Source organism: Oncorhynchus mykiss, chromosome 16 (assembly GCF_013265735.2).
Source record: "Oncorhynchus mykiss isolate Arlee chromosome 16, USDA_OmykA_1.1, whole genome shotgun sequence".
Lineage (NCBI taxonomy): Eukaryota > Metazoa > Chordata > Actinopteri > Salmoniformes > Salmonidae > Oncorhynchus > Oncorhynchus mykiss.
Genome location: NC_048580.1, coordinates 52,302,170 through 52,323,203, shown reverse-complemented (window position 1 = coordinate 52,323,203; position 21,034 = coordinate 52,302,170). Strand labels below are relative to the sequence as shown.

At 44.3% G+C, this 21,034-nt stretch overlaps 2 protein-coding genes across 3 annotated transcripts in view; one reads left to right on the top strand and one right to left on the bottom strand.

Annotated features, from left to right (window-relative positions):
* Positions 1-666: 666 nt before the first annotated feature.
* Positions 667-12,147, top strand: fam131c (family with sequence similarity 131 member C). Its single transcript, XM_021566382.2, has 6 exons — positions 667-968; positions 7,495-7,550; positions 8,639-8,729; positions 9,617-9,799; positions 11,214-11,312; positions 11,513-12,147. The coding sequence occupies exons 1-6, from the start codon at positions 938-940 to the stop codon at positions 11,785-11,787; spliced, it is 735 nt and encodes a 244-aa protein (XP_021422057.1). The 5' UTR covers positions 667-937; the 3' UTR covers positions 11,788-12,147.
* The window catches only part of clcnk (chloride channel K), a 22,269-nt gene continuing 13,184 nt past the window's right edge, over positions 11,950-21,034 (bottom strand). The window contains exons 12-19 of one of the 2 annotated variants that reach the window (XM_021566381.2): positions 20,823-20,892; positions 20,424-20,534; positions 19,832-20,048; positions 19,361-19,494; positions 18,588-18,658; positions 18,377-18,457; positions 18,152-18,238; positions 11,950-13,610 (exon numbers count right to left, since the gene is read on the bottom strand). In XM_021566381.2, coding sequence (XP_021422056.1) covers positions 13,572-13,610; positions 18,152-18,238; positions 18,377-18,457; positions 18,588-18,658; positions 19,361-19,494; positions 19,832-20,048; positions 20,424-20,534; positions 20,823-20,892 — 810 coding nt within the window. In that variant the 3' untranslated portion in view covers positions 11,950-13,571. The remainder of the gene's footprint in view (positions 13,611-18,151; positions 18,239-18,376; positions 18,458-18,587; positions 18,659-19,360; positions 19,495-19,831; positions 20,049-20,423; positions 20,535-20,822; positions 20,893-21,034) is intronic. The other variant, XM_036947202.1, reaches the window with a different exon arrangement.

The window sequence follows — 21,034 nt, the reverse complement described above, 5'->3', positions numbered from 1 at the left end:
AACACTTGGATCTAGGAGTTTAGTATTTTGTAGACAGACACCATAAAACTGTAATCTCAACTGGCAATCGCGGCTACCGTCATGGTTCCATGTGTATGACACATTACTGATACATTTGGCACTCAAATCCAATGTACGCTCATGGTCAATGTGTGTGAACTTAATTATTATTATTTAATTTATTTATTTAACCTTTATTTAACTAGGCAAGTCAGTTAAGAACATACTCTTATTTACAATGACGGCCTACCAGAACACAAAAGGCCTCCTGCAGGGACGGGGGCTGGGATTAAAAAATAAAATAAAAATATAGGGCAAAACACACATCACGACAAGAGAGACCTAAGACAACAACATAGAACTATCAAGCATATTGTCTGTGGCTAGATACTAGTATAATCATATCACCACATCACAGCAGTGTTGTGGGCATAGCTCTATCTCTTTATGTCTCCTCTCTCCATAAGTCAGAGGTGGAAGTGTGAGTGTGAAAGAATATTTCAGGATACACTCAGGTGCCTCAGCAGCCAAAGGGTGCAGAGAGAATAAAGAAAGGGGGAGGAGAAGAGTGGAGGGGAGGGACACCAAGGCGGCAGCAAACGGGCATTCAGGCTTTCCCCCATTTCACACTCTCCTCTCTCTCTCTCTCTCTCTCTCTCTCTCTCTCTCTCTCTCTCTCTCTCTCTCTCTCTTTCTCTCACTGTCTCATTCTTTCTCCTCTCCAGTACGAGAGATGACAGGCAATGATTTGGCATACTGCAAGAAATAGACCTGGCGTATCATCCCTCTTTAGTTTACTTTGTTCTCGCTGCCCCTCAGCTTCTTCCTGGACCAGTCGTCATATTTGGTTTGTTTCTCTCTCTCTCTCGCTCTCCCCTTATCCCCACATCTCTCTGACATGATGGTAAACCGATAACTGACCGGCCGTCTCGTCACTATGGGTGCCTGCCTATGCAAAGGTCACAAAGGTCAGTGCCTCTGTATGTTTATCCCTCTGTGTGTCCGTCAGTCCCTCCTTCTGTCTATCCTCTCTGTCCAGTGATCTGTGTTGATTTATCTGTGCTGACTTGATATAAGAGAAAGGGGGATACCTCGTCAGTTGTACAACTGAATGTATTCAACTGAAATGTGTCTTCCGCATTTAAACCTACCCCTCTGATACCTAACCTTTGTTGGGAACGTCACAGTACAAATGTAACTTTTTAGGAGATCAACAGCACTTTGAAAAGGAAATACAGATGACTTTCTCCACATTTTGTTCCGTTACAGACTTATTCTAAAATTGATTAAAAAAACAACATCCTCAGCAATTTACACACAATAACTCATAATGACAAAGTGAAAACACGTTTTTAGAAATGTTTGCAAATTTATTACAAATAAAAACAGAAAAACCTTATTTACGAAAGTACTCCATTGCTATGAGACTCAAAATTGAGCTCAGGTGCATTCTGTTTCCATTGATCATCCTTGAGATGTTTCTACAACTTGATTGGAGTCCACCTCTGGTAAATTAAAATGATTGGACATGAATTGGAAATACACACACCTGTCTATATAAGGTCCCAGCCGTTGACAATGCATGTCAGAGCAAAAACCAAGCCATGGGGTCGAAGAAATTGTCCGCAGAGCTCAGAGACAGGACTCTGTGGAGGCACAGATCTGGGGAAGGGTACCAAAACATGTCCGCAGCATTGAAGGTCCCCAAGAACACAGTGGCCTCCATCATTCTTAAATGGTAGAAAATTGGGAAAACCAACATTCTTCCTGGAGCTGGTTGTCCAGCCAAACTGAGCAATCGGGGGAGAAGGGCCTTGGTCAGGGAGGTGACCAAGAACCTAATGGTCACTCTGACAGAGCTCTAAAGTTCCTCTGTGGAGATAGGAAAACCTTCCAGAAGGACAACCATCTCTACAGCACTCCACCAATCATGCCTTTATGGTAGAGTGTCCAGACGAAAATCACTCCTCAGTAAAAGGCACATGACAGCCCGCTGGAAGTTTACCAAAAGGTACCGAAAGCCTATCAGACCATGAGAAACAAGATTATCTGGTCTGATGACACCAAGATTGAACTCTTTGGCCTGAATGTCAAGTGTCACGTCTGTATGAAACCTGGCACCATCGCAATGGTGAAGCTTGGTGGTGGCAGCATCACGCTGTGGCAATGTTTTTCAGCAGCAGGGACTGGGAGACTAGTCAGGATCGAGGCAAAGATGAACAGAGCAAAGTACATAGAGATACTTGATGAAAACCTGCTCCAGAGCTCTCAGGACCTCAGACTGGGGTGAAGGTTCACCTTCCAACAGGACAATGACCCTAAGCACAGAGCTTCAGTAGTGGCTTCAGGATAAGTCTCTGAATGTCCTCGAGTGGCCCAGCCAGAGTCCGGACATGAACCCAATCGAAAATTTCTGGAGAGACCTGAAAATAGCTGTGCAGCAACGCTCCCCATCCAACCTGACAGAGCTTGTGAGGATCTGCAGAGAAGAATGGGAGAAACAAACAAAATACAGGTGTGCCAAGCTTGTAGTGTCATACAAGGGTCTGAATACTTATTTAAATGTGATATTTCTGTTTTTTTTAAATGTATGAGCAAAAAAATCTAAAAACCTGTTTTTGCTTTGTCGTTATGGGGTATTGTGTGTAGACGGATGAAGGGGAAATCTATGTAATCTAGTTTAGAATAAGGCTGTAACGTAACAAAATGTGTAAAAAGTCAAGGGGTCTGAATACTTTCCTTTACTGCTTGGGAAATTCACAAAAATTATGTCATGGCTTTGGAAGCTTCTGATAGGCTAATTGACATAATTTGAGTCAATTGGAGGTGTACCTGTGGATGTATTTCAAGGCCTACCTTCAAACTCCGTTCCTCTTTGCTTGACATCATGGGAAAATCAAAAGAAATCAGCCAAGACAGAATAAAAATTGTAGACCTCCACAAGTCTGGTTCATCCTTGGGAGCAATTTCCAAACGCCTCATGTTGTGGGGGAGCTTTGCTGCAGGAGGGACTGGTGCACTTCACAAAATAGATGGCATCATGAGGTAGGAAAAATATGTGGATATATTAAAGCAACATCTCAAGACAGTCAGGAAGTTAAAGCTTGATTGCAAATGGGTCTTCCAAATGGACAATGACCCCAACCATACTTCCAATGTTATGGCAAAATGGCTTAAGGACAACAAAGTCAAGGTATTGGAGTGGCCATCACAAAGCCCTGACCTCAATCCCATAGAAAATGTGTGGGCAGAACTGAAAAAGCATGTGTGAGCAAGGAGGCCTACAAACCTGACTCAGTTACACCAGCTCTGCCAGGAGCATTCCTCCAAAGTTCCCGCAACTCATTGTGGGAAGCTTGTGGAAGGCTACCAGAAACGTTCGACCTAAGTTAAACAATTTAAAGGCAATGCTACCAAATACTAATTGAGTGTATGTAAACTTCTGACCCACTGGGAATGTGATGAAAGAAATAAATACACGTTTAAATAAATCATTCTCTCTACTATTATTAGGACATGTCACATTCTTAAAATAAAGTGGTGATCCTAACTGACCTAAAACAGGACATTTTACTAGGATTAAATGTCAGGAATGGTGAAAAACTGAATTTAAATGTATTTGGTTAAGGTGTATGTAAACTTCTGACTTCAACTGTATGTATATATATATATATGTGTATGTGTATATATACAGTGGGGAGAACAAGTATTTGATACACTGCCGATTTTGCAGGTTTTCCTACTTACAAAGCATGTAGAGGTCTGTAATTTTTATCATAGGTACACTTCAACTGTGAGAGACGGAATCTAAAACAAAAATCCAGAAAATCACATTGTATGATTTTTAAGTAATTAATTTGCATTTTATTGCATGACATAAGTATTTGATCACCTACTAACCAGTAAGAATTCCGGCTCTCACAGACCTGTTAGTTTTTCTTTAATAAGGCCTGTTCTCCACTCATTACCTGTATTAACTGCACCTGTTTGAACTCGTTACCTGTATAAAAGACACCTGTCCACACACTCAATCAAACAGACGCCAACCTCTCCACAATGGCCAAGACCAGAGAGCTGTGTAAGGACATCAGGGATAAAATTGTAGACCTGCACACGGCTGGGATTGGCTACTGGACAATAGGCAAGCAGCTTGGTGAGAAGGCAACAACTGTTGGCGCAATTATTAGAAAATGGAAGAAGTTCAAGATGATGGTCAATCACCCTTGGTCTGGGGCTCCATGCAAGATCTCACCTCATGGGGCATCAATGATCATGAGGAAGGTGAGGGATGGGTCGTGGCTGGGTCTTCCAGCATGACAACGACCCGAAACACACAGCCATTGCAACTAAGTGGCTCCGTAAGAAGCATCTCAAGGTCCTGGAGTGGCCTAGCCAGTCTCCAGACCTGAAGCCAATAGAAAATCTTTGGAGGGAGCTGAAAGTCCGTATTGCCCAGCGACAGCCCCGAAACCTGAAGGATCTGGAGAAGGTCTGTATGGAGGAGTGGGCCAAAATCCCTACTGCAATGTGTGCAAACCTGGTCAAGAATTACAGGAAACGTATGATCTCTGTAATTGCAAACAAAGGTTTCTGTACCAAATATTAAGTTCTGCTTTTCTGATGTATCAACTACTTATGTCATGCAATAAAATGCTAATGTATTACTTTAAAAATCATACAATGTGATTTTCTGGATTTTTGTTTTAGTTGACAGTTGAAGTGTACCTATGATAAAAATGACAGACCTCTACATGCTTTGTAAGTAGAAAAACCTGCAAAATCGGCAGTGTATCAAATACTTGATCTTCCCACTATATATATATATATATATATGTGTGTATATGTATGTATATGTCTACAATTTTGTTTCTGGTGTCCTTTGACAGCTCTTTGGTCTTGGCCATTGTGGAGTTTGGAGTGTGACTGTTTGAGGTTGTGGACAGGTGTCTTTTATACTGATAACAAGTTCAAACAGGTGCCATTAATACAGGTAACGAGTGGAGGACAGAGGAGCCTCTTAAAGAAGAAGTTACAGGTCTGTGAGAGCCAGAAATCTTGCTTGCTTGTAGGTGACCAAATACTTATTTTCCACCATAATTTTCAAATAAATTCATTAAAAATCCTACAATGTGATTTTCTGGATTTCTTTTCTCATTTTTTCTGTCATAGTTGAAGTGTACCTATGATGAAAATGACAGGCCTCTCTCATCTTTTTAAGTGGGAGAACTTGCACAATTGGTATATACAGTGGGGCAGAAAAGTATTTAGTCAGCCACCAATTGTGCAAGTTCTCCCACTTAAAAAGATGAGAGAGGCCTGTCATTTTCATCATAGGTATGATGAAAATGACAGGCCTCTCTCATCTTTTTAAGTGGGAGAACTTGCACAATTGGTGGCTGACTAAATACTTTTTTGCCCCACTGTATATATAAACTCCAGTCATGTTTTTTGCTTTATCAAAGGCCTTCTCAATTTTTCATTGTGTTCTATTGTTTCAGGTACTTGTCTTGTATTACCTCCAATGTATCGTCCATGTAAAAAACCTGTCTGATTAGGATGATTAATATCCGACAATACCTTTTTTATTCTATGTGCTAAGCATTTTGCATCACGACGCTGAAGTGTAAGAGGCCTCCAATTGTTTAGGTATGTTAAAGAGTCCCGCTTCGGTAATACAACATACAACTGTAAGCACAGATACAAGACCCTCACAGAAGACTGCAAAACAGAAATTCCAAGTAATGTTCAAGAAAAATATATGGGAGACTGGGGTTGTCTTACGGGTTGATCGCCACAGTGCTAATTACTGTGTAATATTTTCATGGTTAAAATGTGTACATTCTTTAAAATAATTCATCCACCTAGTCAATTCTTTGAGGTAATTGGAATTTGTGTTTTTCATAGGTGAAAGTAAACTACATTTTTGGTGTTTTCTTTGTAAAGGTTTGAATTATGGTAGTATCCATGAACATATGCAAAACCTAAATCTAGGTCAAGCCATGTAGTAACTAGCATCTTAATTCGGGAGGGGTGATTGTCACATGGAATATGGGGGTTGGTTGTCATTATCGACTGTGTGTCTTTTTTGCAGTATGTGTGTGTGTTTGCATCTGTATGTGTGCGTGTGCATGCGTGTGTTTGTGTACTCTAGGGGGCATCTTGAGGGGACATCTACAGCAGTGGAGGCTGCTGAGGGGAGGAAGGCTCATAATAATGCCTGGATTGGAACAAATGGAATGGCATCAAACACATGGAAACTATGTGTTATATGTATTTGATACCGTTCCACTGATACCACTCCAGCCATTACCACAAGCCCGTTCTCCCCAATTAAGGTGCTGCCAACCTCCTGTGATCTACTGTCCAAAATGTTTTATTGTCTCATACACCGGATAGGTGGAGTGGAACATGTTGTTATACAGGATGAGTCATAGTAGCACGTCACCCATGGAGCAAATTAGGGTTAAGTGCCTTGCTCAAGGGAACATCGAAAGATTTTTGACCTAGTCGGCTCGGGGATTCAAACCAGTGACCTGACCCAATACTCTAACCGCTAGGCTACCGGCTGCCCTCCCCAATTGCCCACAGACACTTTTCACTTTCCATTACTAGTGTGGGATGCAATTTGACCCCACAAGGACAACAGACTTGCTATTGGTTTCAAAGTGTAAACAGCTCCTTATGGAGTGTGATAGAGCCCATCTGCCTGTATGGATGGATGCGGGATAGATTTGTAAATCTTTGATCCAGCTGGGAGCGATTTGTTTATGCGTGTTTGTGTGTGTTTGTGTTTGTGTGTGTGTGTGTGTTCGTGACTGAAGTAAATTGATTGGGATCACTCTCCTTCTGCTGCTCCCATGTTCCATAGCAACAGCCAATTGTCTTGACAACAACTCCTGGGGGACCCCCAATGTGTGTGTGTGTGTGTGTGTGTGTGTGTGTGTGTGTGTGTGTGTGTGTGTGTGTGTGTGTGTGTGTGTGTGTGTGTGTGTGTGTGTGTGTGTGTGTGTGTGTGTGTGTGTGTGTGTGCGCGTGCGTGCGCGTGCGCGCGTGTGTGCGTGTGTGTACCTCATCTGATTACACAGACCCCAGAGAAAACTTGGACCGTATTAATTCATGTCCCTTGTAGATCTCATCAACATCAATTAACCAACACAGAGGGACCATGTTAAAGATGAACATTGTGCCAAGTGGCTATAGCTAAATGACTGCATGTAGATTCAGCGTGGCTACCTCATCCTCTTCACAGGTACTCTACATGCACACATGTCACAGATAACTGCTGAGGGGAGGACGGCTCATAATAATGGCTGGAACGGAGCAAACGGAATGGCATCAAACACATGGAAACCGTGTTTAATGCATTGGATACCAATCCACTCATCCAGCCATTAACATAAGACCGTCCTACCCAAGTAAGGTGCCACCAACCTCCTTTGACGCACGCACGCACGCACACAAACACATAACACCAGTGTGTTTGATTCCCTACAGATCTCCAGAGTGCTCCCCAGCATCCCATGGAGGTGCTGCAATCCCAGCCTGTCAAGGTCTGTTCTCACAACACTGTTTAACGAAACAACATTGTTATTCCCAGACTATTTTCTGATTGCCATTATTTAACTACTGAAAGTTGAAAGATTGTTCAAGTCTAACATAGAATATCACCATAGAAAACGTCCCAATATTGCTTTTAAAAAAGCATTCAGAATTCACTCTAGTCAAAGCCCCAGTGTCTGTCCAATGTCTAGTCTTGTCTAGTCATTGAATATCCATGAGTATTGATGTGTCTATTCCTCATTTTATATTTTAGTTGAGTTTTTGTTGCAACAATTTAATTGGATCTTTCTCACTTTTACGTGTTAGCGGCAGTGCAGATTAAGAGCTTTAACTGTCACTTGTTTTCCTCATTATCACCTCTTCCTCTGGGAACTGTGTAGCTTGGGTGTCTGTGTGCATGTGCGCGTGTGTTTGTGTGTGTACTTCAGTGGAGGCTGCTGAGGGGTGGACGGCTCACAATAATGGCTGGAACGGAGCAAATGGAATGGCATCAAACCATATGTTTGACGTATTTGATACCATTCCACCCATACCGCTCCAGCCATTACCACGAGCCTATCCTCCCCAATTGAGGTGCTACCAACCTCCTGTGGTGTACTTGTATGTATGCCTGTGTGTGCGTGCATGCCTGTGTGTGTTTGTGTGTGTGCACGCATGTGTCTGTCCTTGTCGGTGTCTGTGTCTATTTGAGTGCACAGATGTAGGATCTTAATTTGACCACCCTGTTGTTGCAGGAAATGTCCTGCATAGCAGGAAATGCAAACTTATAGTGTATTCAAGGTTTACAAAAGTTGTAATTTCCACTTTAAAATGTCAAACTTGATTTGCCCTAACAAAAAATGTATTCACCCCTACAAAAATGTAAATTAATTATAACCCACACTATAATTCACATTTCCTGTTGCTGCAGGATTATTTTCCTGCTGTGAGAAACTGGTCAAATTAAGATCCTACACCTGTAAGTATATTTGAGTGCATTTGTGTATTTCTATATGTATGTATATTCTAGTATGAGTGTGTGTACCTTATGCATTTGTGTGAGTGCCTAAAGTTGCCCTGGTGTATTGTGTGTGTGCAGGGCGGCCACGCTCCATCTAACGGCAATAAGTCAGAGAAGAAGAGCAGCAGTAGTTATGACATTGGGGAGTTGGCCACTTCCTCCCTGATGGGTGAGACATGCTTAGATTGACTTCTGTTTATGCTGTTCTCAAGCTCTGTTTAGTTTTCATTATGAATCGTTCATTTGAGACGGCCAGCCAGTCTCTCTGGGAGATTGCTAATGTAATTTCACTCGCCCCATGTGTCATATCTCTATCTCTATGCATGCACACGCACACACTCACATACACACTCACAGACACACTCGCTCTCTGCTTCCCTAGTCTCTTCTCCCTTTGTTCTAAACTCCTTTACCCTTCCATCTGTTTATTTTTGCTTCACCTCTTCAGAATCTCCAGCTGGAAGGTAATCATTGTGACTAATGTGTTCTGGCTTTCTGAACTTTTTCTCCAGAGAGAGCCCCCTTTAATCTTTTATAATCATAATATATTAATATATTCAATAAATAGAGTGCTGAGGGGCTACTGTAACTGCTGAAAGGTTCATAGATTTTCCCTCTAATGAAGACTGCCTTCTTTGAGAAAAGGCAGAAAATTGCTTTGTCAAAAGGCTCTCTCAACTGATGAGAATTCAATAAATAGGTTTTGTAAGATCACCAGGGTCAGGAAGAATTTGAAGACGTATTGTATCATATTTAGGTTACTGGTAACATCCCCTCCCTTTGTAACCTTAATGTAGTAGCTTCAGTCTTGTGCTGTGAAAAACATTTACAGTCTCCATGGCTTCTGTCTTCATTTCACCTTCATCTATTACTCTTCTTGAAATGCTCTCCCATTCTCCCCTAAATGCCCTTTCCATTTTTACATCTTTCCTCTCCCTCTTTTCCGTCCCATCAAGCCTTTCCACCTTTCCTACTTATGTAATTTCCACCATTCCCTTCCCTGGTTCTCTCCCTCCTTTTTTCCCAAATACCCTTTCACCTCTCTCTCTCGCTCAGGACTGGTGGTGATGATCAAGGAGCACATCACCAAGCCCACGGCCATGGCCCAGGGGCGTGTTGCACACCTTATAGAGTGGAATGGGTGGGGGGGCGGGTGTGAAAGAGGCGGCGACTTGCAGGAAGATGAGCAGCTCTATTCCCACCTGACCGACGAGATCAAGGAGGCCCGCTTCGCCGCAGGTTAGCTTGAGTATGCCCCAAATGGCACCATACTGCCTATATACTACCCTGGTCAAAAGAAGTGCACTATATAGGGAACACAACCCTTACATTTCAAGCTTCTGCCTCTAACCTCAGGGAACTCTTTTACACCTTTTCCTCCCTTCTTAATCCTTCTCTTTCTACCCTCTCTCCAGAGAAGAGAAAATAATCTCTGCCCATCTTCCAAAAACATTTGAAACCCTAGCTCTTCAATGAGTATCTTAAATAATCCCAATTTACATTTTTTCCTAATAGCACTCACTTTGATGATAGCTACTATATTGAGGAAAAATGTACTTATTATGACTGAAATAAGTGGTTGTCCCACCTAGCTATCTTAACTCTACAGGATCGGTGCCAACCGCTGGACGGTTGCGCTAACGTAGGCTAATGTGATTAGCATGAGGTTGTAAGTAACAAGAACATTTCCCAGGACATAGACATACCTGATATGGGCAGAAAGCTTAAATTCTGGTTAATCTAATTGCACTGTCCAATTTACAGTATCTATTACAGTGCAATAATACCATGCAATTGTTTGAGGAGAGTGCACAGTTATGAACTTGGAAATGTAGTAATAAACCAATTAGGCACATTTGGGCAGTCTTGATACATTATTTTGAACAGAAATGCAATGGTTCATTGAATCGGTCTAAAACTTTGCACATACACTGCTACCATCTAGTGGCCAGAATCTGAATTGCGCATAACTTGGAATATTACATTTTGGCCTTTCTCTTGCATTTCAAAGATGATGGAGCAAAGAAAAGCAATAAAACACATGTTTTTTTCTTTGTATTATCTTTTACCAGATCTAATGTGTTATATTCTCCTACATTAATTTCACATTTTCACAAACTTCAAAGTGTTTCCTTTCAAATGGTATCAAGAATATTCATATCCTTGCTTCAGGTCCTGAGCTACAGGCGGTTAGATTTGGGTATTTCATTTTAGGCGAAAGTGTAAAAAAAGGGCCCGATCCTTTTAAGATGAATACACTAACGGTATGTCGCTCTGGATAAGAGCGCCTGCTAAATGACTGAAATGTAAACGTAAAATTTAAAACCAGAGGTAGACCAGTGTCTCTTGTTCCTGGTTCACTTTGTCACTGATGCAGGGGCACAACTTTGGTTTTAGAAGTGGAGGGGGCATATATAGATTGTTTTTTTTATCCTGTCGGATGAACACTCCAAACAGGCTATCTGACCACTCAGAGGCGTCCGCATGGTCCTAAAGCACACCGTAGCTTTGTTTTCCTATCACATTCCAATGATAAAACTGGGGGGACAGTTTTACCCCCGTCCCCAGTGAATGTTGCGCCCTGCATTGATGAGGGATGGAGCCGGTAAGCCAGCGGGCGGTCTTCTTACCCATATGTCCCTTGGTTTCTCAGGAGTAGCAGAGCAATTTGCCTTGGCTGAAACGGCCATGAATGTCTGGTCGATGTACGAAGGTCCAGAACAGCTATCCTCCAGCTTAGACCCTCTGCAAGGTACTGACCATTCACTGACCAGTTCCACATCAAAATAATCCTTGTCAAATGTGGAGGCTTCTTGTATTTAGTTAAATATAATTTCTAACCCATCTTTCCACTTCTTTGTTTCACTAACTATTTTAGCCCATGTTGTCATGTTCTCTCATGTAAAACCCCCTGAATGATAATTTCTGTATTGTCAACTTCCTGTCCCCCAGACAGCCACTTCGTGTCTAACTTTCTGTTAGACGTTGGCAGCGTTGGGCTCCCACAGCAGCTGTACAGTATCCACACAAAGGACAACAACAGCTACGATGCTGGCTACCTGGGGCCTCCACACCCCGTCTTTTCTGTTTCCCCCATATCTCCCCCCTCTCAGCCAGACAGTGAGCGGCGCCCCCCAGAGGACGGGAGGACTGGAGCTTCAGAGGCCACCACCGTTCAACACGTAGACAGCAGCTCCCTATATGAGGATGAGGTTTTTTACAACTAGCAGAACAGAAGAGAAGACACTGTTTGGGGGACACTTCCATCCCCACCTTTAAAAATGGAGATGAAGCAGAAGCACTAATTTTGGACCGGTGACTGATCAAAATTCATGTAATCTAAAACACAAAATGAGGAACAGTTCTCAGAAAGGAGAGGAATAATCCCACCGCAAGGAATTGGGACGTAGACATATCTGAGTGAGACATTTATTTTCTGTTGAAATGTACAGGTTTAAGACACAGATGCGGTGTACGCAGAACCACCTGTAGCCTTTGAGAAACTTTTTTGAATGTACAACATTGTAAATTGTCAAATCATGTGAACCATGGAATTGTACATAGGAAAATACATCAGTCAAGAATAACTATTCTTCTTTGTGTATATATTGTGTTCATTGTACCATAATACGTTCAATTATGTGACACGTATGGTGGAGTTGCTCATTCACATTGCAGTTTTTGATTGAATCCAATTTCAATTAAATGGACTGAAAAGATAGATAATCAGAAAAATTGCCACAATGAAATGTCAAGCTTGAATTAGCGTTACACTCCAGAATGTCTCCACTCAGGGTCTTCCTATAGCTCTATGAGACAGGAGAGCGGGAGAGAGTAGGGTGGCAGACATAATGTGTGTACCCAATTATCTGAGTCCCCATCTATGATTAGACATTATTCACACTTGTCTGCTAGGGAGAAAGGGAAGAGGGAGCAGAAGGAAGGATCCAAGGAAAAGAGAGAGTGAGAGAGAAAGAGAGAGAGACAGGGAGATAAAGGGAGACTAGAATATTACCGTTATCTCGCCCCTTGTTCTTTCAATAGACATTTACACAATGCTGTAGTACACATTGGGTCTGTGCTTTTGTTCCCCTGTTGCAGCCCTACAAAGTCCAATTGCGGAGATGGCAGAGGTGTAACTATGTTAGAGCTGTCAAATCGCTGAGCAGCTGCTTGTGGGGTCATTGTCACTAAGCCAGACCAGTCCCACTCGCGTTAGAAGTTCAGAACGAGAAAGTGTAGGCTATATATCAAATTGAAAATCATTAAACAAAATAATGAGGATTCCTATCAGCCTAATTGAGGTGTAGATTACATCTAATTTTGAACATACATTTACATACATTTCGAACAGGTAAACAAGGCTGCATGGGATTTCTCTTAATGCGACTCCATTTAGCCAATGGCAATGTCCGCTTTAGGTATAATGCCGGAAGCCGCTTGTGGATGTGATAGCTCTAACACAGTTTCACTTGCGACACCGCCAAAACAACCACTATGTGTGTGTCGGCTACCGTGGATCTCATAGAATCTAGCCCTAAATCAGACCTGTACAACAACAATGGGTCCTTCTGCTCAAAGTGAAAAAGGACTGAATTGAAGGGAGAAAATTGCTGGGAGCAACGGATAAGTAAATAATGGCCTGAAGCAGAAGAGAAGTTGTTTGCGGCATCACAGAATCCACTATTGGTTGAAGTTGCTCTAACTCACAATAAGGCATAAGAGCACATGCAATATCCTGATAAATAACACACTAAGGCTAAGGGATGTTCTTGAGCACGACGTGTAATTACTTTGAATATCACAGTGTCCTTAGAGATATCTCTGGGTCAGTAAACAAGATAGTCCAAAACTGCAAGGGAGTTACATCTCCTCCAGCAGAACATAACATTGGTGATTAGCAAAAAGCTTATCATTACAAAATTAAGACAAAGTATCATTATTAGCATTATGAGAATCAATATTATTCGGCGTAGTTAGGGATAGGTCCTTGTTGGGAGTAAATAATAGCTTAGAGGTCATCAGCCAAATCTGCCATCATTCTCTTCATCTGTGAGAAAGATAGAACAAGAGATAGAGAGAGAGTGAGAGAGAGAGAGAGAGAGAGAGAGAGAGGGAGAGAAAACAAGAATGAGAGCTGATGGAGATGTACTGTATATGTATTAGTATGGCTGTGTATGGAAAAAACATACAGTACCAGTCAAATGTTTGGACACACCTACTCATTCAAGGGTTTTTGATATTTAAAAAAAAAACTATTTTCTACATTGTAGAATAATAGTGAAGACATCAAAACGATGAAATATATTTTACATTCTTCAATGTAGCCACACTTTGCCTTGATGACAGCTTTGCACACTTGGCATTCTCTCAACAAGCTAGTAGTCAGGTAGTCACCTGGAATTTCAATTAACAGGTGGGCCTTGTTAAAAGTTCATTTGTGGAATTTCTTTCCTTAATGCGTTTGAGACAATCAGTTGTGTTGTGAGAAGGTAGGGGTGGGTACACAGAAGATAGCCCTATTTGGTAAAATACCAAGTCCATATTATGGCAAGAACAGCTCAAATAAGCAAAGAGTAACGACAGTCCATCATTACTTTAAGACATGAAGGTCAGTCAGTTGCTTCGTGGTCTTATGGAAGGGTTCCAGACCTTGGCTGAACGCATTGACCAAGTGTTGAACACATTGCTGGAGCAATTCTGCGAGTTGTCTGTTAGGCAACGTACCATGACGGTAACCTCCCAGCCCCTCAGTAACCTGGCTGTGCCGCCTACCTGGTCACCCCGGTTTCCCAGGAACCCCGCTTACCTCCCCCGGAACACTTTGATGGAGAGTTGGGCACCTGTCGGGCATTTCTCGCTCAGTGTTCCCTCATCATCAAGCTGCTGCCCTCCTCCTTCCCCTCAGACCACTCTAAGATAGCGTACCTCAACACGCTGATGTCCGGAAGGGCTCTTGCGTGGTCTACGGCAGGCAAGAGGAGTTCAATGCTCCATTGTCCGGGACAGAGGCTGCCCGGAAGTTACTCCGGCAAGACTCCCGCAGTGTGACAGACTATGCAGTGAATTTCGGCACGTTGGCAGCTGAGAGTGCCTGGAACCCGGAAGCGCTGTTTCACATGTATTGGAGGAGGTAAAGGACGAGCATGCAGCCCGGGATCTACCGACGGATCTCGACTAGCTCATCGCCTTGACCATTCAAATTGATTGGCGATTACGGGAACGAAGGGAGGAGAGGAGATTTGATTTCACTCGCCCGTCCAAGGATTCCACCTTGCCCGAGTTCCCCTGAGAGTCTCCGAAGACTGCCAATTCACCTCTTCCCGAGCCTATGCAACTAGGCAGAGCTAGGCTGTCTCCAGCTGAATGGCTATACAGTCTTCACACTAAGAGTTGCCTGTATTGCGGGACTACTGGTCATTTTGTCTCCACCTGTCCACTAAAAGACCAGGCTCACCTGTAGGAGTGAGTACTCTGGCGGGCAATACGGATAACTTTTCCTCTCCCCTTACTCGCACCCCTTTTCATGCCATTTTGCTGTGGGGGAACCAGCCGAAATCTCTGGGGCCGATGAGAGCTGGTCTGCTGGTGCCATCATGGGCTGGAGCCCATTCTGCCATACCCATTGCCTGAAGTCAGCGCAGCCTGCCCCGGAACGTCTTCCTGGTGGCTCGGAAGTTGCCCCAGACCTTTTTGCCATTACCGTGGAGTACCAGGACCTCCTGGAGGTGTTCAGTAAGGCCCGGGACACTTCGCTTCCGCCACACCGACTATATGACTGCGGGATTGACCTTCTCCCAGAAACCACTCCGCCCCAGGGACAACTGTACTTTCTGTCGGGTCCAGAGACCCAGGCGACGGAGACCTACATTAAGGACTCCCTAGCTGCAGCGGTCATCCGTCCTTCTGCCTCCCTTGCCGGCGCAGGGTTCTTCTTGTGGAGAAGAAGGACAATCCCCTGTGCCCGTGCATTGACTACCAGGGTCTCAACAACATCACAGTGAAGAACCGCTACCCCTCATCTCCTCGGCCTTTGAGCTGCTCCAGGGGGCCACCGTGTTCTCCAAGCTGGACCTACAGAACGCCTAACACCTGGTGCAGATACAGGAAGGGGACGAGTGGAAGACTGCCTTCGACACGACAAGCGGTTACTACGAGTATTTGGTCATGCCATTTGGCCCCTGCTCTGTTCCAGGCTCTGGTTAATGACATTCTCTACGGCATGTTGAATCGGTTCATCTTTGTCTACCTCAATGACATCCTTGTCTTCTCCAGCTCCGCCCAAGAACACGTGCTCCACGTCCGACAGGTTCTCCAACGCCTCCTGGGGAACCAGCTTTTTGTAAAAGCAGAGAAATGTGAATTCCATCCCTCTCCCATCCCCTTTCTGGGTTACATCATAGCTGCAGGGAGTGTACAGATGGATCCTGGAAAAGTGAGAGCGGTGGTGGATTGGACCCAGGCTACATCCAGTGTGCAGCTGCATTGTTTCCTGGGGTTTGTCAACTTTTATCGCCGCTTTATGCAGGCCTCCTCCCTGTCTGCCCTCACCTCTCCCAAGGTTCCGTTCACGTGGTCCCCAGCTGCTGACCGGGCGTTCACCTTCACCACAGCTCCCATCTGGGTTTATCCTGACCCGTTCGGCCAATTCGGGGTGGAGGCCGATGCTTCGGATATTGGAGTGGGGGCTGTCCTGTCCCAGCGTCATGCCCTGGACCTTAAGTTACATCCCTGCGCCTTCTTCTCCTTCTTGTGTTGGAGGAGTGGAGGCACTGGCTGGAGTCGGCGGAACATCCGTTCATTGTGTGGACCGACCACAAGAACCTGGAATATCTCTGCACCGCCAAGCGCCTCAATTACAGGCAAGCTCCCGGCTTCAACCCCAGAACCCGAGACCATCCTTCTCACCTCATGCCTGGCGACGGCACTCAGCTGGGGAATAGGGAAGCAGGTTGTGAGGTGCAGCATTCGCGACTGAACCCCAGTGGGGACCCAGATAACCGGAGGTTTGTTCATAACGAAGTCCGCTCCTCGGTCCTGGAGTGGGCCCACTCCTCAAGTCTTGCCTGCCACCCAGGCTCCAGGTGGACACTGGCCTTTGTGTGACAGCGCTTTTAGTGGCCTACCATGATTCCTGATGTCTTCTCGTTCGTCGCCGCATGCACGATCTGTGCACAGAACAAGACTCCTCGGCAAGCTCCGTCTGGTCTCCTTCAACCTCTGCCTGTCCCTCACGGTCCCTGGTCTCACATATCCCTGGACTTTGTCACAGGTCTCCCCCCGTCTGATGTCTACACCGCCATCCTGATTGTAGTGGATCAGTTTTCCTAAGCCATCCACTTCATTCCTCTCCCAAAGCTACCCTTTGCCAAAGAGACGTCACAGATCATGGTGCAGCACGTCTCTCGGATCCATGGACTGCCAGTGTACGTGGTCTCCGACCGGGGTCCTCAGTTCTCGTCCTGGTTCTGGAAGGTGTTCTGCACACTCATTGGGTCGTCAGCCAGCTTGTCCTCCGGGTTCCATCCCCAGTCCAACGGCCAGTCAGAGCGAGCCAACCAAGACCTGGAGACGACTCTGCGCTGCCTGGTCTCCGCCAACCTCACCACCTGGAGCCAGCAGCTAGTGTGTGTTGAATACACCCGCAACACCCTTCCTTGCTCTGCCACGGGTCTATCACCCTCTGAGTGTTCCCTGTGGTATCAGTCCCCACTCTTTCCTGAGCAGGAGGAAGAGGTCGGGCATACCTTCGGCCCAGATGTTTGTCCACCACTGTCGTCGTACCTGGAAGAGATCCTGGTCGGCCCTTCTCAAGACTACCTCCAGGTATCGACGACAAGCGCATCGCCACTGTACCCGGCTCCCCGGTATCCTCGGAAGTCCCAGAGTTACCTCTGCTGCAGAGGATACGTTCATTAGAGTTACCAGCCTCAGAAATTGCAGCCCAAATAAATGCTTCAAAGAGTTCAAGTAACAGACACATCTCAACATCAACTATTCAGAGGAGACTGCATGAATCAGGCCTTCAAAAGGACAATGACCCAACACACCTCCAGGCTGTGTAGGTGCTATTTGACCAAGAAGGAGAGTGATGGAGTGCTGCATCGGATGACCTGGCCTCCACAATCCTCAGACCTCAAACAAATTAAGATGGTTTGGGATGAGTTGGACCGCAGAGTGAAGGAAAAGCAGTCAACAAATTCTCAGCATGTTGTGGGAACTCCTTCAAGACTGTTGGAAAAGCATTCCAGGTGAAGCTGGTTGAGAGAATGCCAAGAGTGTGGAAAGCTGTCAAGCAAGGCAAAGGATGGCTACTTGAAGAATCTAAAATGTTAAATATATTTTGATTTGTTTAACACTTTTTTGGTTACTACAAGATTCCATGTGTTTTTTCATCGTTTTGATGTCTTCACTATTATTCTACAATGTAGAAAATAGTAAAATAAAGAAAAACCCTTGGATGAGTAGGTATGTCCAAACTTTGGTACTGTATGTCTCATATAATGTGTAGCTGTCTAGGCTAGTAGTAGGCGTGGTAATGTCTATATGTGTGTGTGCATGCGTGGGTGCATGTCGGGAAGCACTCGTCACCTCTGGCCATGTGACAACACCAGATAGCCTCCCCCTTTCAGTCACAAACAAGCTCTCGCCACACAGCACACTGAGGACGCCATGAGCCTGACACAAGTGAGAGAGAAGAATTCACTGACATGAAACTGACACACGTCCAGCTGAGACGGAGGCTGGCCTTATATTGACACCATACACCTACACAGATGTGTCCCTGACAAGTGAGTGTCTCCTCAAACTCCTCACCTCCTGGACAGTGGTATCAGGAGAGAGCTGGACAGAAACAGGCCGAATAGAACACATATCCACCAACTGTTTCTTCAATACCTGATAAATAAAGTAATGGTACGTCATGTTTAAAAACAGAATGTGACATCTTGTCAATGTCAAAACACCTAATAAGAGTGATAGACTCACATAGCATTCCTTCGTTTCCTGGTTGAATCAATCCACTGACCTTATTGTGGTTGTGGCATAGAAATGTCTGCAGGTCCGATCTGTTAATTGATCCCAGCAGAATCCTTGAGTCTTCAAACCAAGAGCGAACCAAGAGCGAAGCATAGGACAGGGACGAACACAATTAGTACTGCAGTGTTATTAAAATCAAATCAAATCAAATTGTATTTGTCACATACACATGGTTAGCAGATGTTAATGCGAGTATAGCGAAATGCTTGTGCTTCTAGTTCCGACAATGCAGTAATAACCAACAAGTAATCTAGCTAACAATTCCAAAACTACTATTAACTGCAGTATTGTGTAGTTATGAGAAACACAATACTCTTTCAAATGAATACATACAAATGCCTCCAACTTATTTAATTGCTGTCATACATCTCACCTGACCTGATGGACCTTTTCTCACTTATTTCTTAATTCCCCATCTCCTATCACAGCACTGTCATATCAAACTGAGACAGTAAAAGTTTTTACATAGTTCATCATTTCTATCTCATGCCCATAGCAACATGGCGACTGCCAGTTGACGTATAAGTGAGAGTTGGGTTGCCATTAACTATTGTGGAATAATGTCACAGGGACCCCGACCATATGTTGGACAAAAAACCTTCAAACTAGGTTTAAATGTTGTAAGTCTGTCCCAGTAAACAAGCTGTCGTTTTGCCATCAGAACCCCCCATGCGGCAAACCGCTGTTCTATCACCATCAGGTGGACAGGGGCTTGCCGCTATGCTAATTATCTCTACTAGGTTTTGAAGTGGGTACACTCACCCAGTGTGTCAACCACAGGGATTTGTGTCTGGCTGCAGGTGTTGAGAACCTGCTGAATCTCCGTTGGCCCAGCTGTCCTCTCCAGCACTGGACCTCCAGGATCCAGGACCTTCCCTATTGGGACAGAGAAGAGCCTGGGGGAAACACAAGATCTCTCATGTCAATAACTGGGGTATTTACTTTGATTCACTTATGAAATGCAGCTGTAGTCCAATCATTTAAGGAGGAGCCATTAATATGTGTGGGTGGCTGTAAAATGTTTGAGCGGTTTGAAAACGTGTCTCTTTGATAAAATCTTTGGTTTTCGCATACACTTTCTTCAGTGCTTCATGTTGCTACTGAGCTAAAACATTTTGTTGACAGAAAGTTGTGTTAAAAAAGATGTCATCTTTGAATAACCAAAATAAAATCTTTAGGGAATGTTATGATAATGTTCTGTGCTAGCTGGGTAATGTGTCCTGTGTGACTCACCTTGGGCAGACCTTGAGCAGGGAGGGTAAGTGCGGGAGCTTCTTGCTGATGGAGAGGGCATCGTAGAAGGATGGCCGCTGCCCAGAGCGTGCCAGGGCATTGGCCACCAGTGTGGCGAGGAGAATGGGTGCGGCGTGAGTGGACTGGCCGGTCAGCTCCAGAGCCAGGAGAGCAGGGGACAGCGTGTGTGTGACCGCTCCTGAGAATGCTGCTGCACCTTAGATGATACAGCATGGACAATACAGTATAGCTCATTGCCCATGCTTTAAAGGATGGAACCTTATGTCATCCATGTTCCTATCTCTATTTGATAGGTATGCTGAACACCCCAAATTCTTAATTTAGATCAAACAAATTAGAACTTAGCCCAGTCTGTTTGTCCTCTCTGGCCAAATCCTTATGGAATTGTCATGGCAAACATGTTTGGAGTTACAACAGATGCATGTAGGAGTTGGCAAAAGAGAACAAACAGAATTTCCCTTCTGAAATGATTAGTTCATCATTCTGTTTCCAGCTGCTAACCATGTAAATAAAGATACCATTGTTTATATTTATCAATTTCAAATGACATGTCTGTATACACTTAGTTTACCAGCCAGTGCATAGCCTCCAGGGTTGATTGGATTCCTGTCCTGGCCTAAATAGACACCATTTAGGGACACAAATGCCAATCCTTCCCCGAATAAACGTCCTATAGCAGCACCTGACCAACAGCAACAAATACAGGGACAATTGTTAACATCAAAAATGTAAATGAACACACATTACTTAGTATTGGGTGGCGATACTCATCGGCAGTTTGGTCACATGTTTGGCCACATGATTTGGTTATTCTCCCCTAGCCTAAGTGCCAGTCTGTTTGTGCTATCATAACATGGCTTTAACTATGGCTTGACAGTGACATGGCTTGACAATGACAGCAATGGAGTTGTCATTAGCAAAAGAGCACAAACATATCTGGGACCAGGCTGATTTAACCCCTCTCACTTACCATAGATAAAGACAGGCATAAAGTATCCGGCTGGCAGGGGTAAGGTGCAAGCCAACACCAACATCCACAGCTCCACAACAGAAACAGTGAAAGACAGTGGAAGTCAAACATTCTGCTCAAATATTCAAGAATTGCATTTAACTGTCAGAATGACTGTAATTATTGTGATATGAATAGGAATCTGTATGAGTGTGAAAATTGCCTTGAGAATC

What these genes read in the sequence shown, in the direction of transcription:
- fam131c (XM_021566382.2), top strand. Translation starts at nt 938, where the DNA reads ATGGGTGCCTGCCTATGCAAAGGTCACAAAG. An exon ending in TGCAATCCCAGCCTGTCAAG is followed by an intron (nt 7,551 to 8,638) that starts GTCTGTTCTCAC and finishes GTGTGTGTGCAG; the next exon opens with GGCGGCCACGCTCCATCTAA. An exon ending in CAGCTTAGACCCTCTGCAAG is followed by an intron (nt 11,313 to 11,512) that starts GTACTGACCATT and finishes CCTGTCCCCCAG; the next exon opens with ACAGCCACTTCGTGTCTAAC.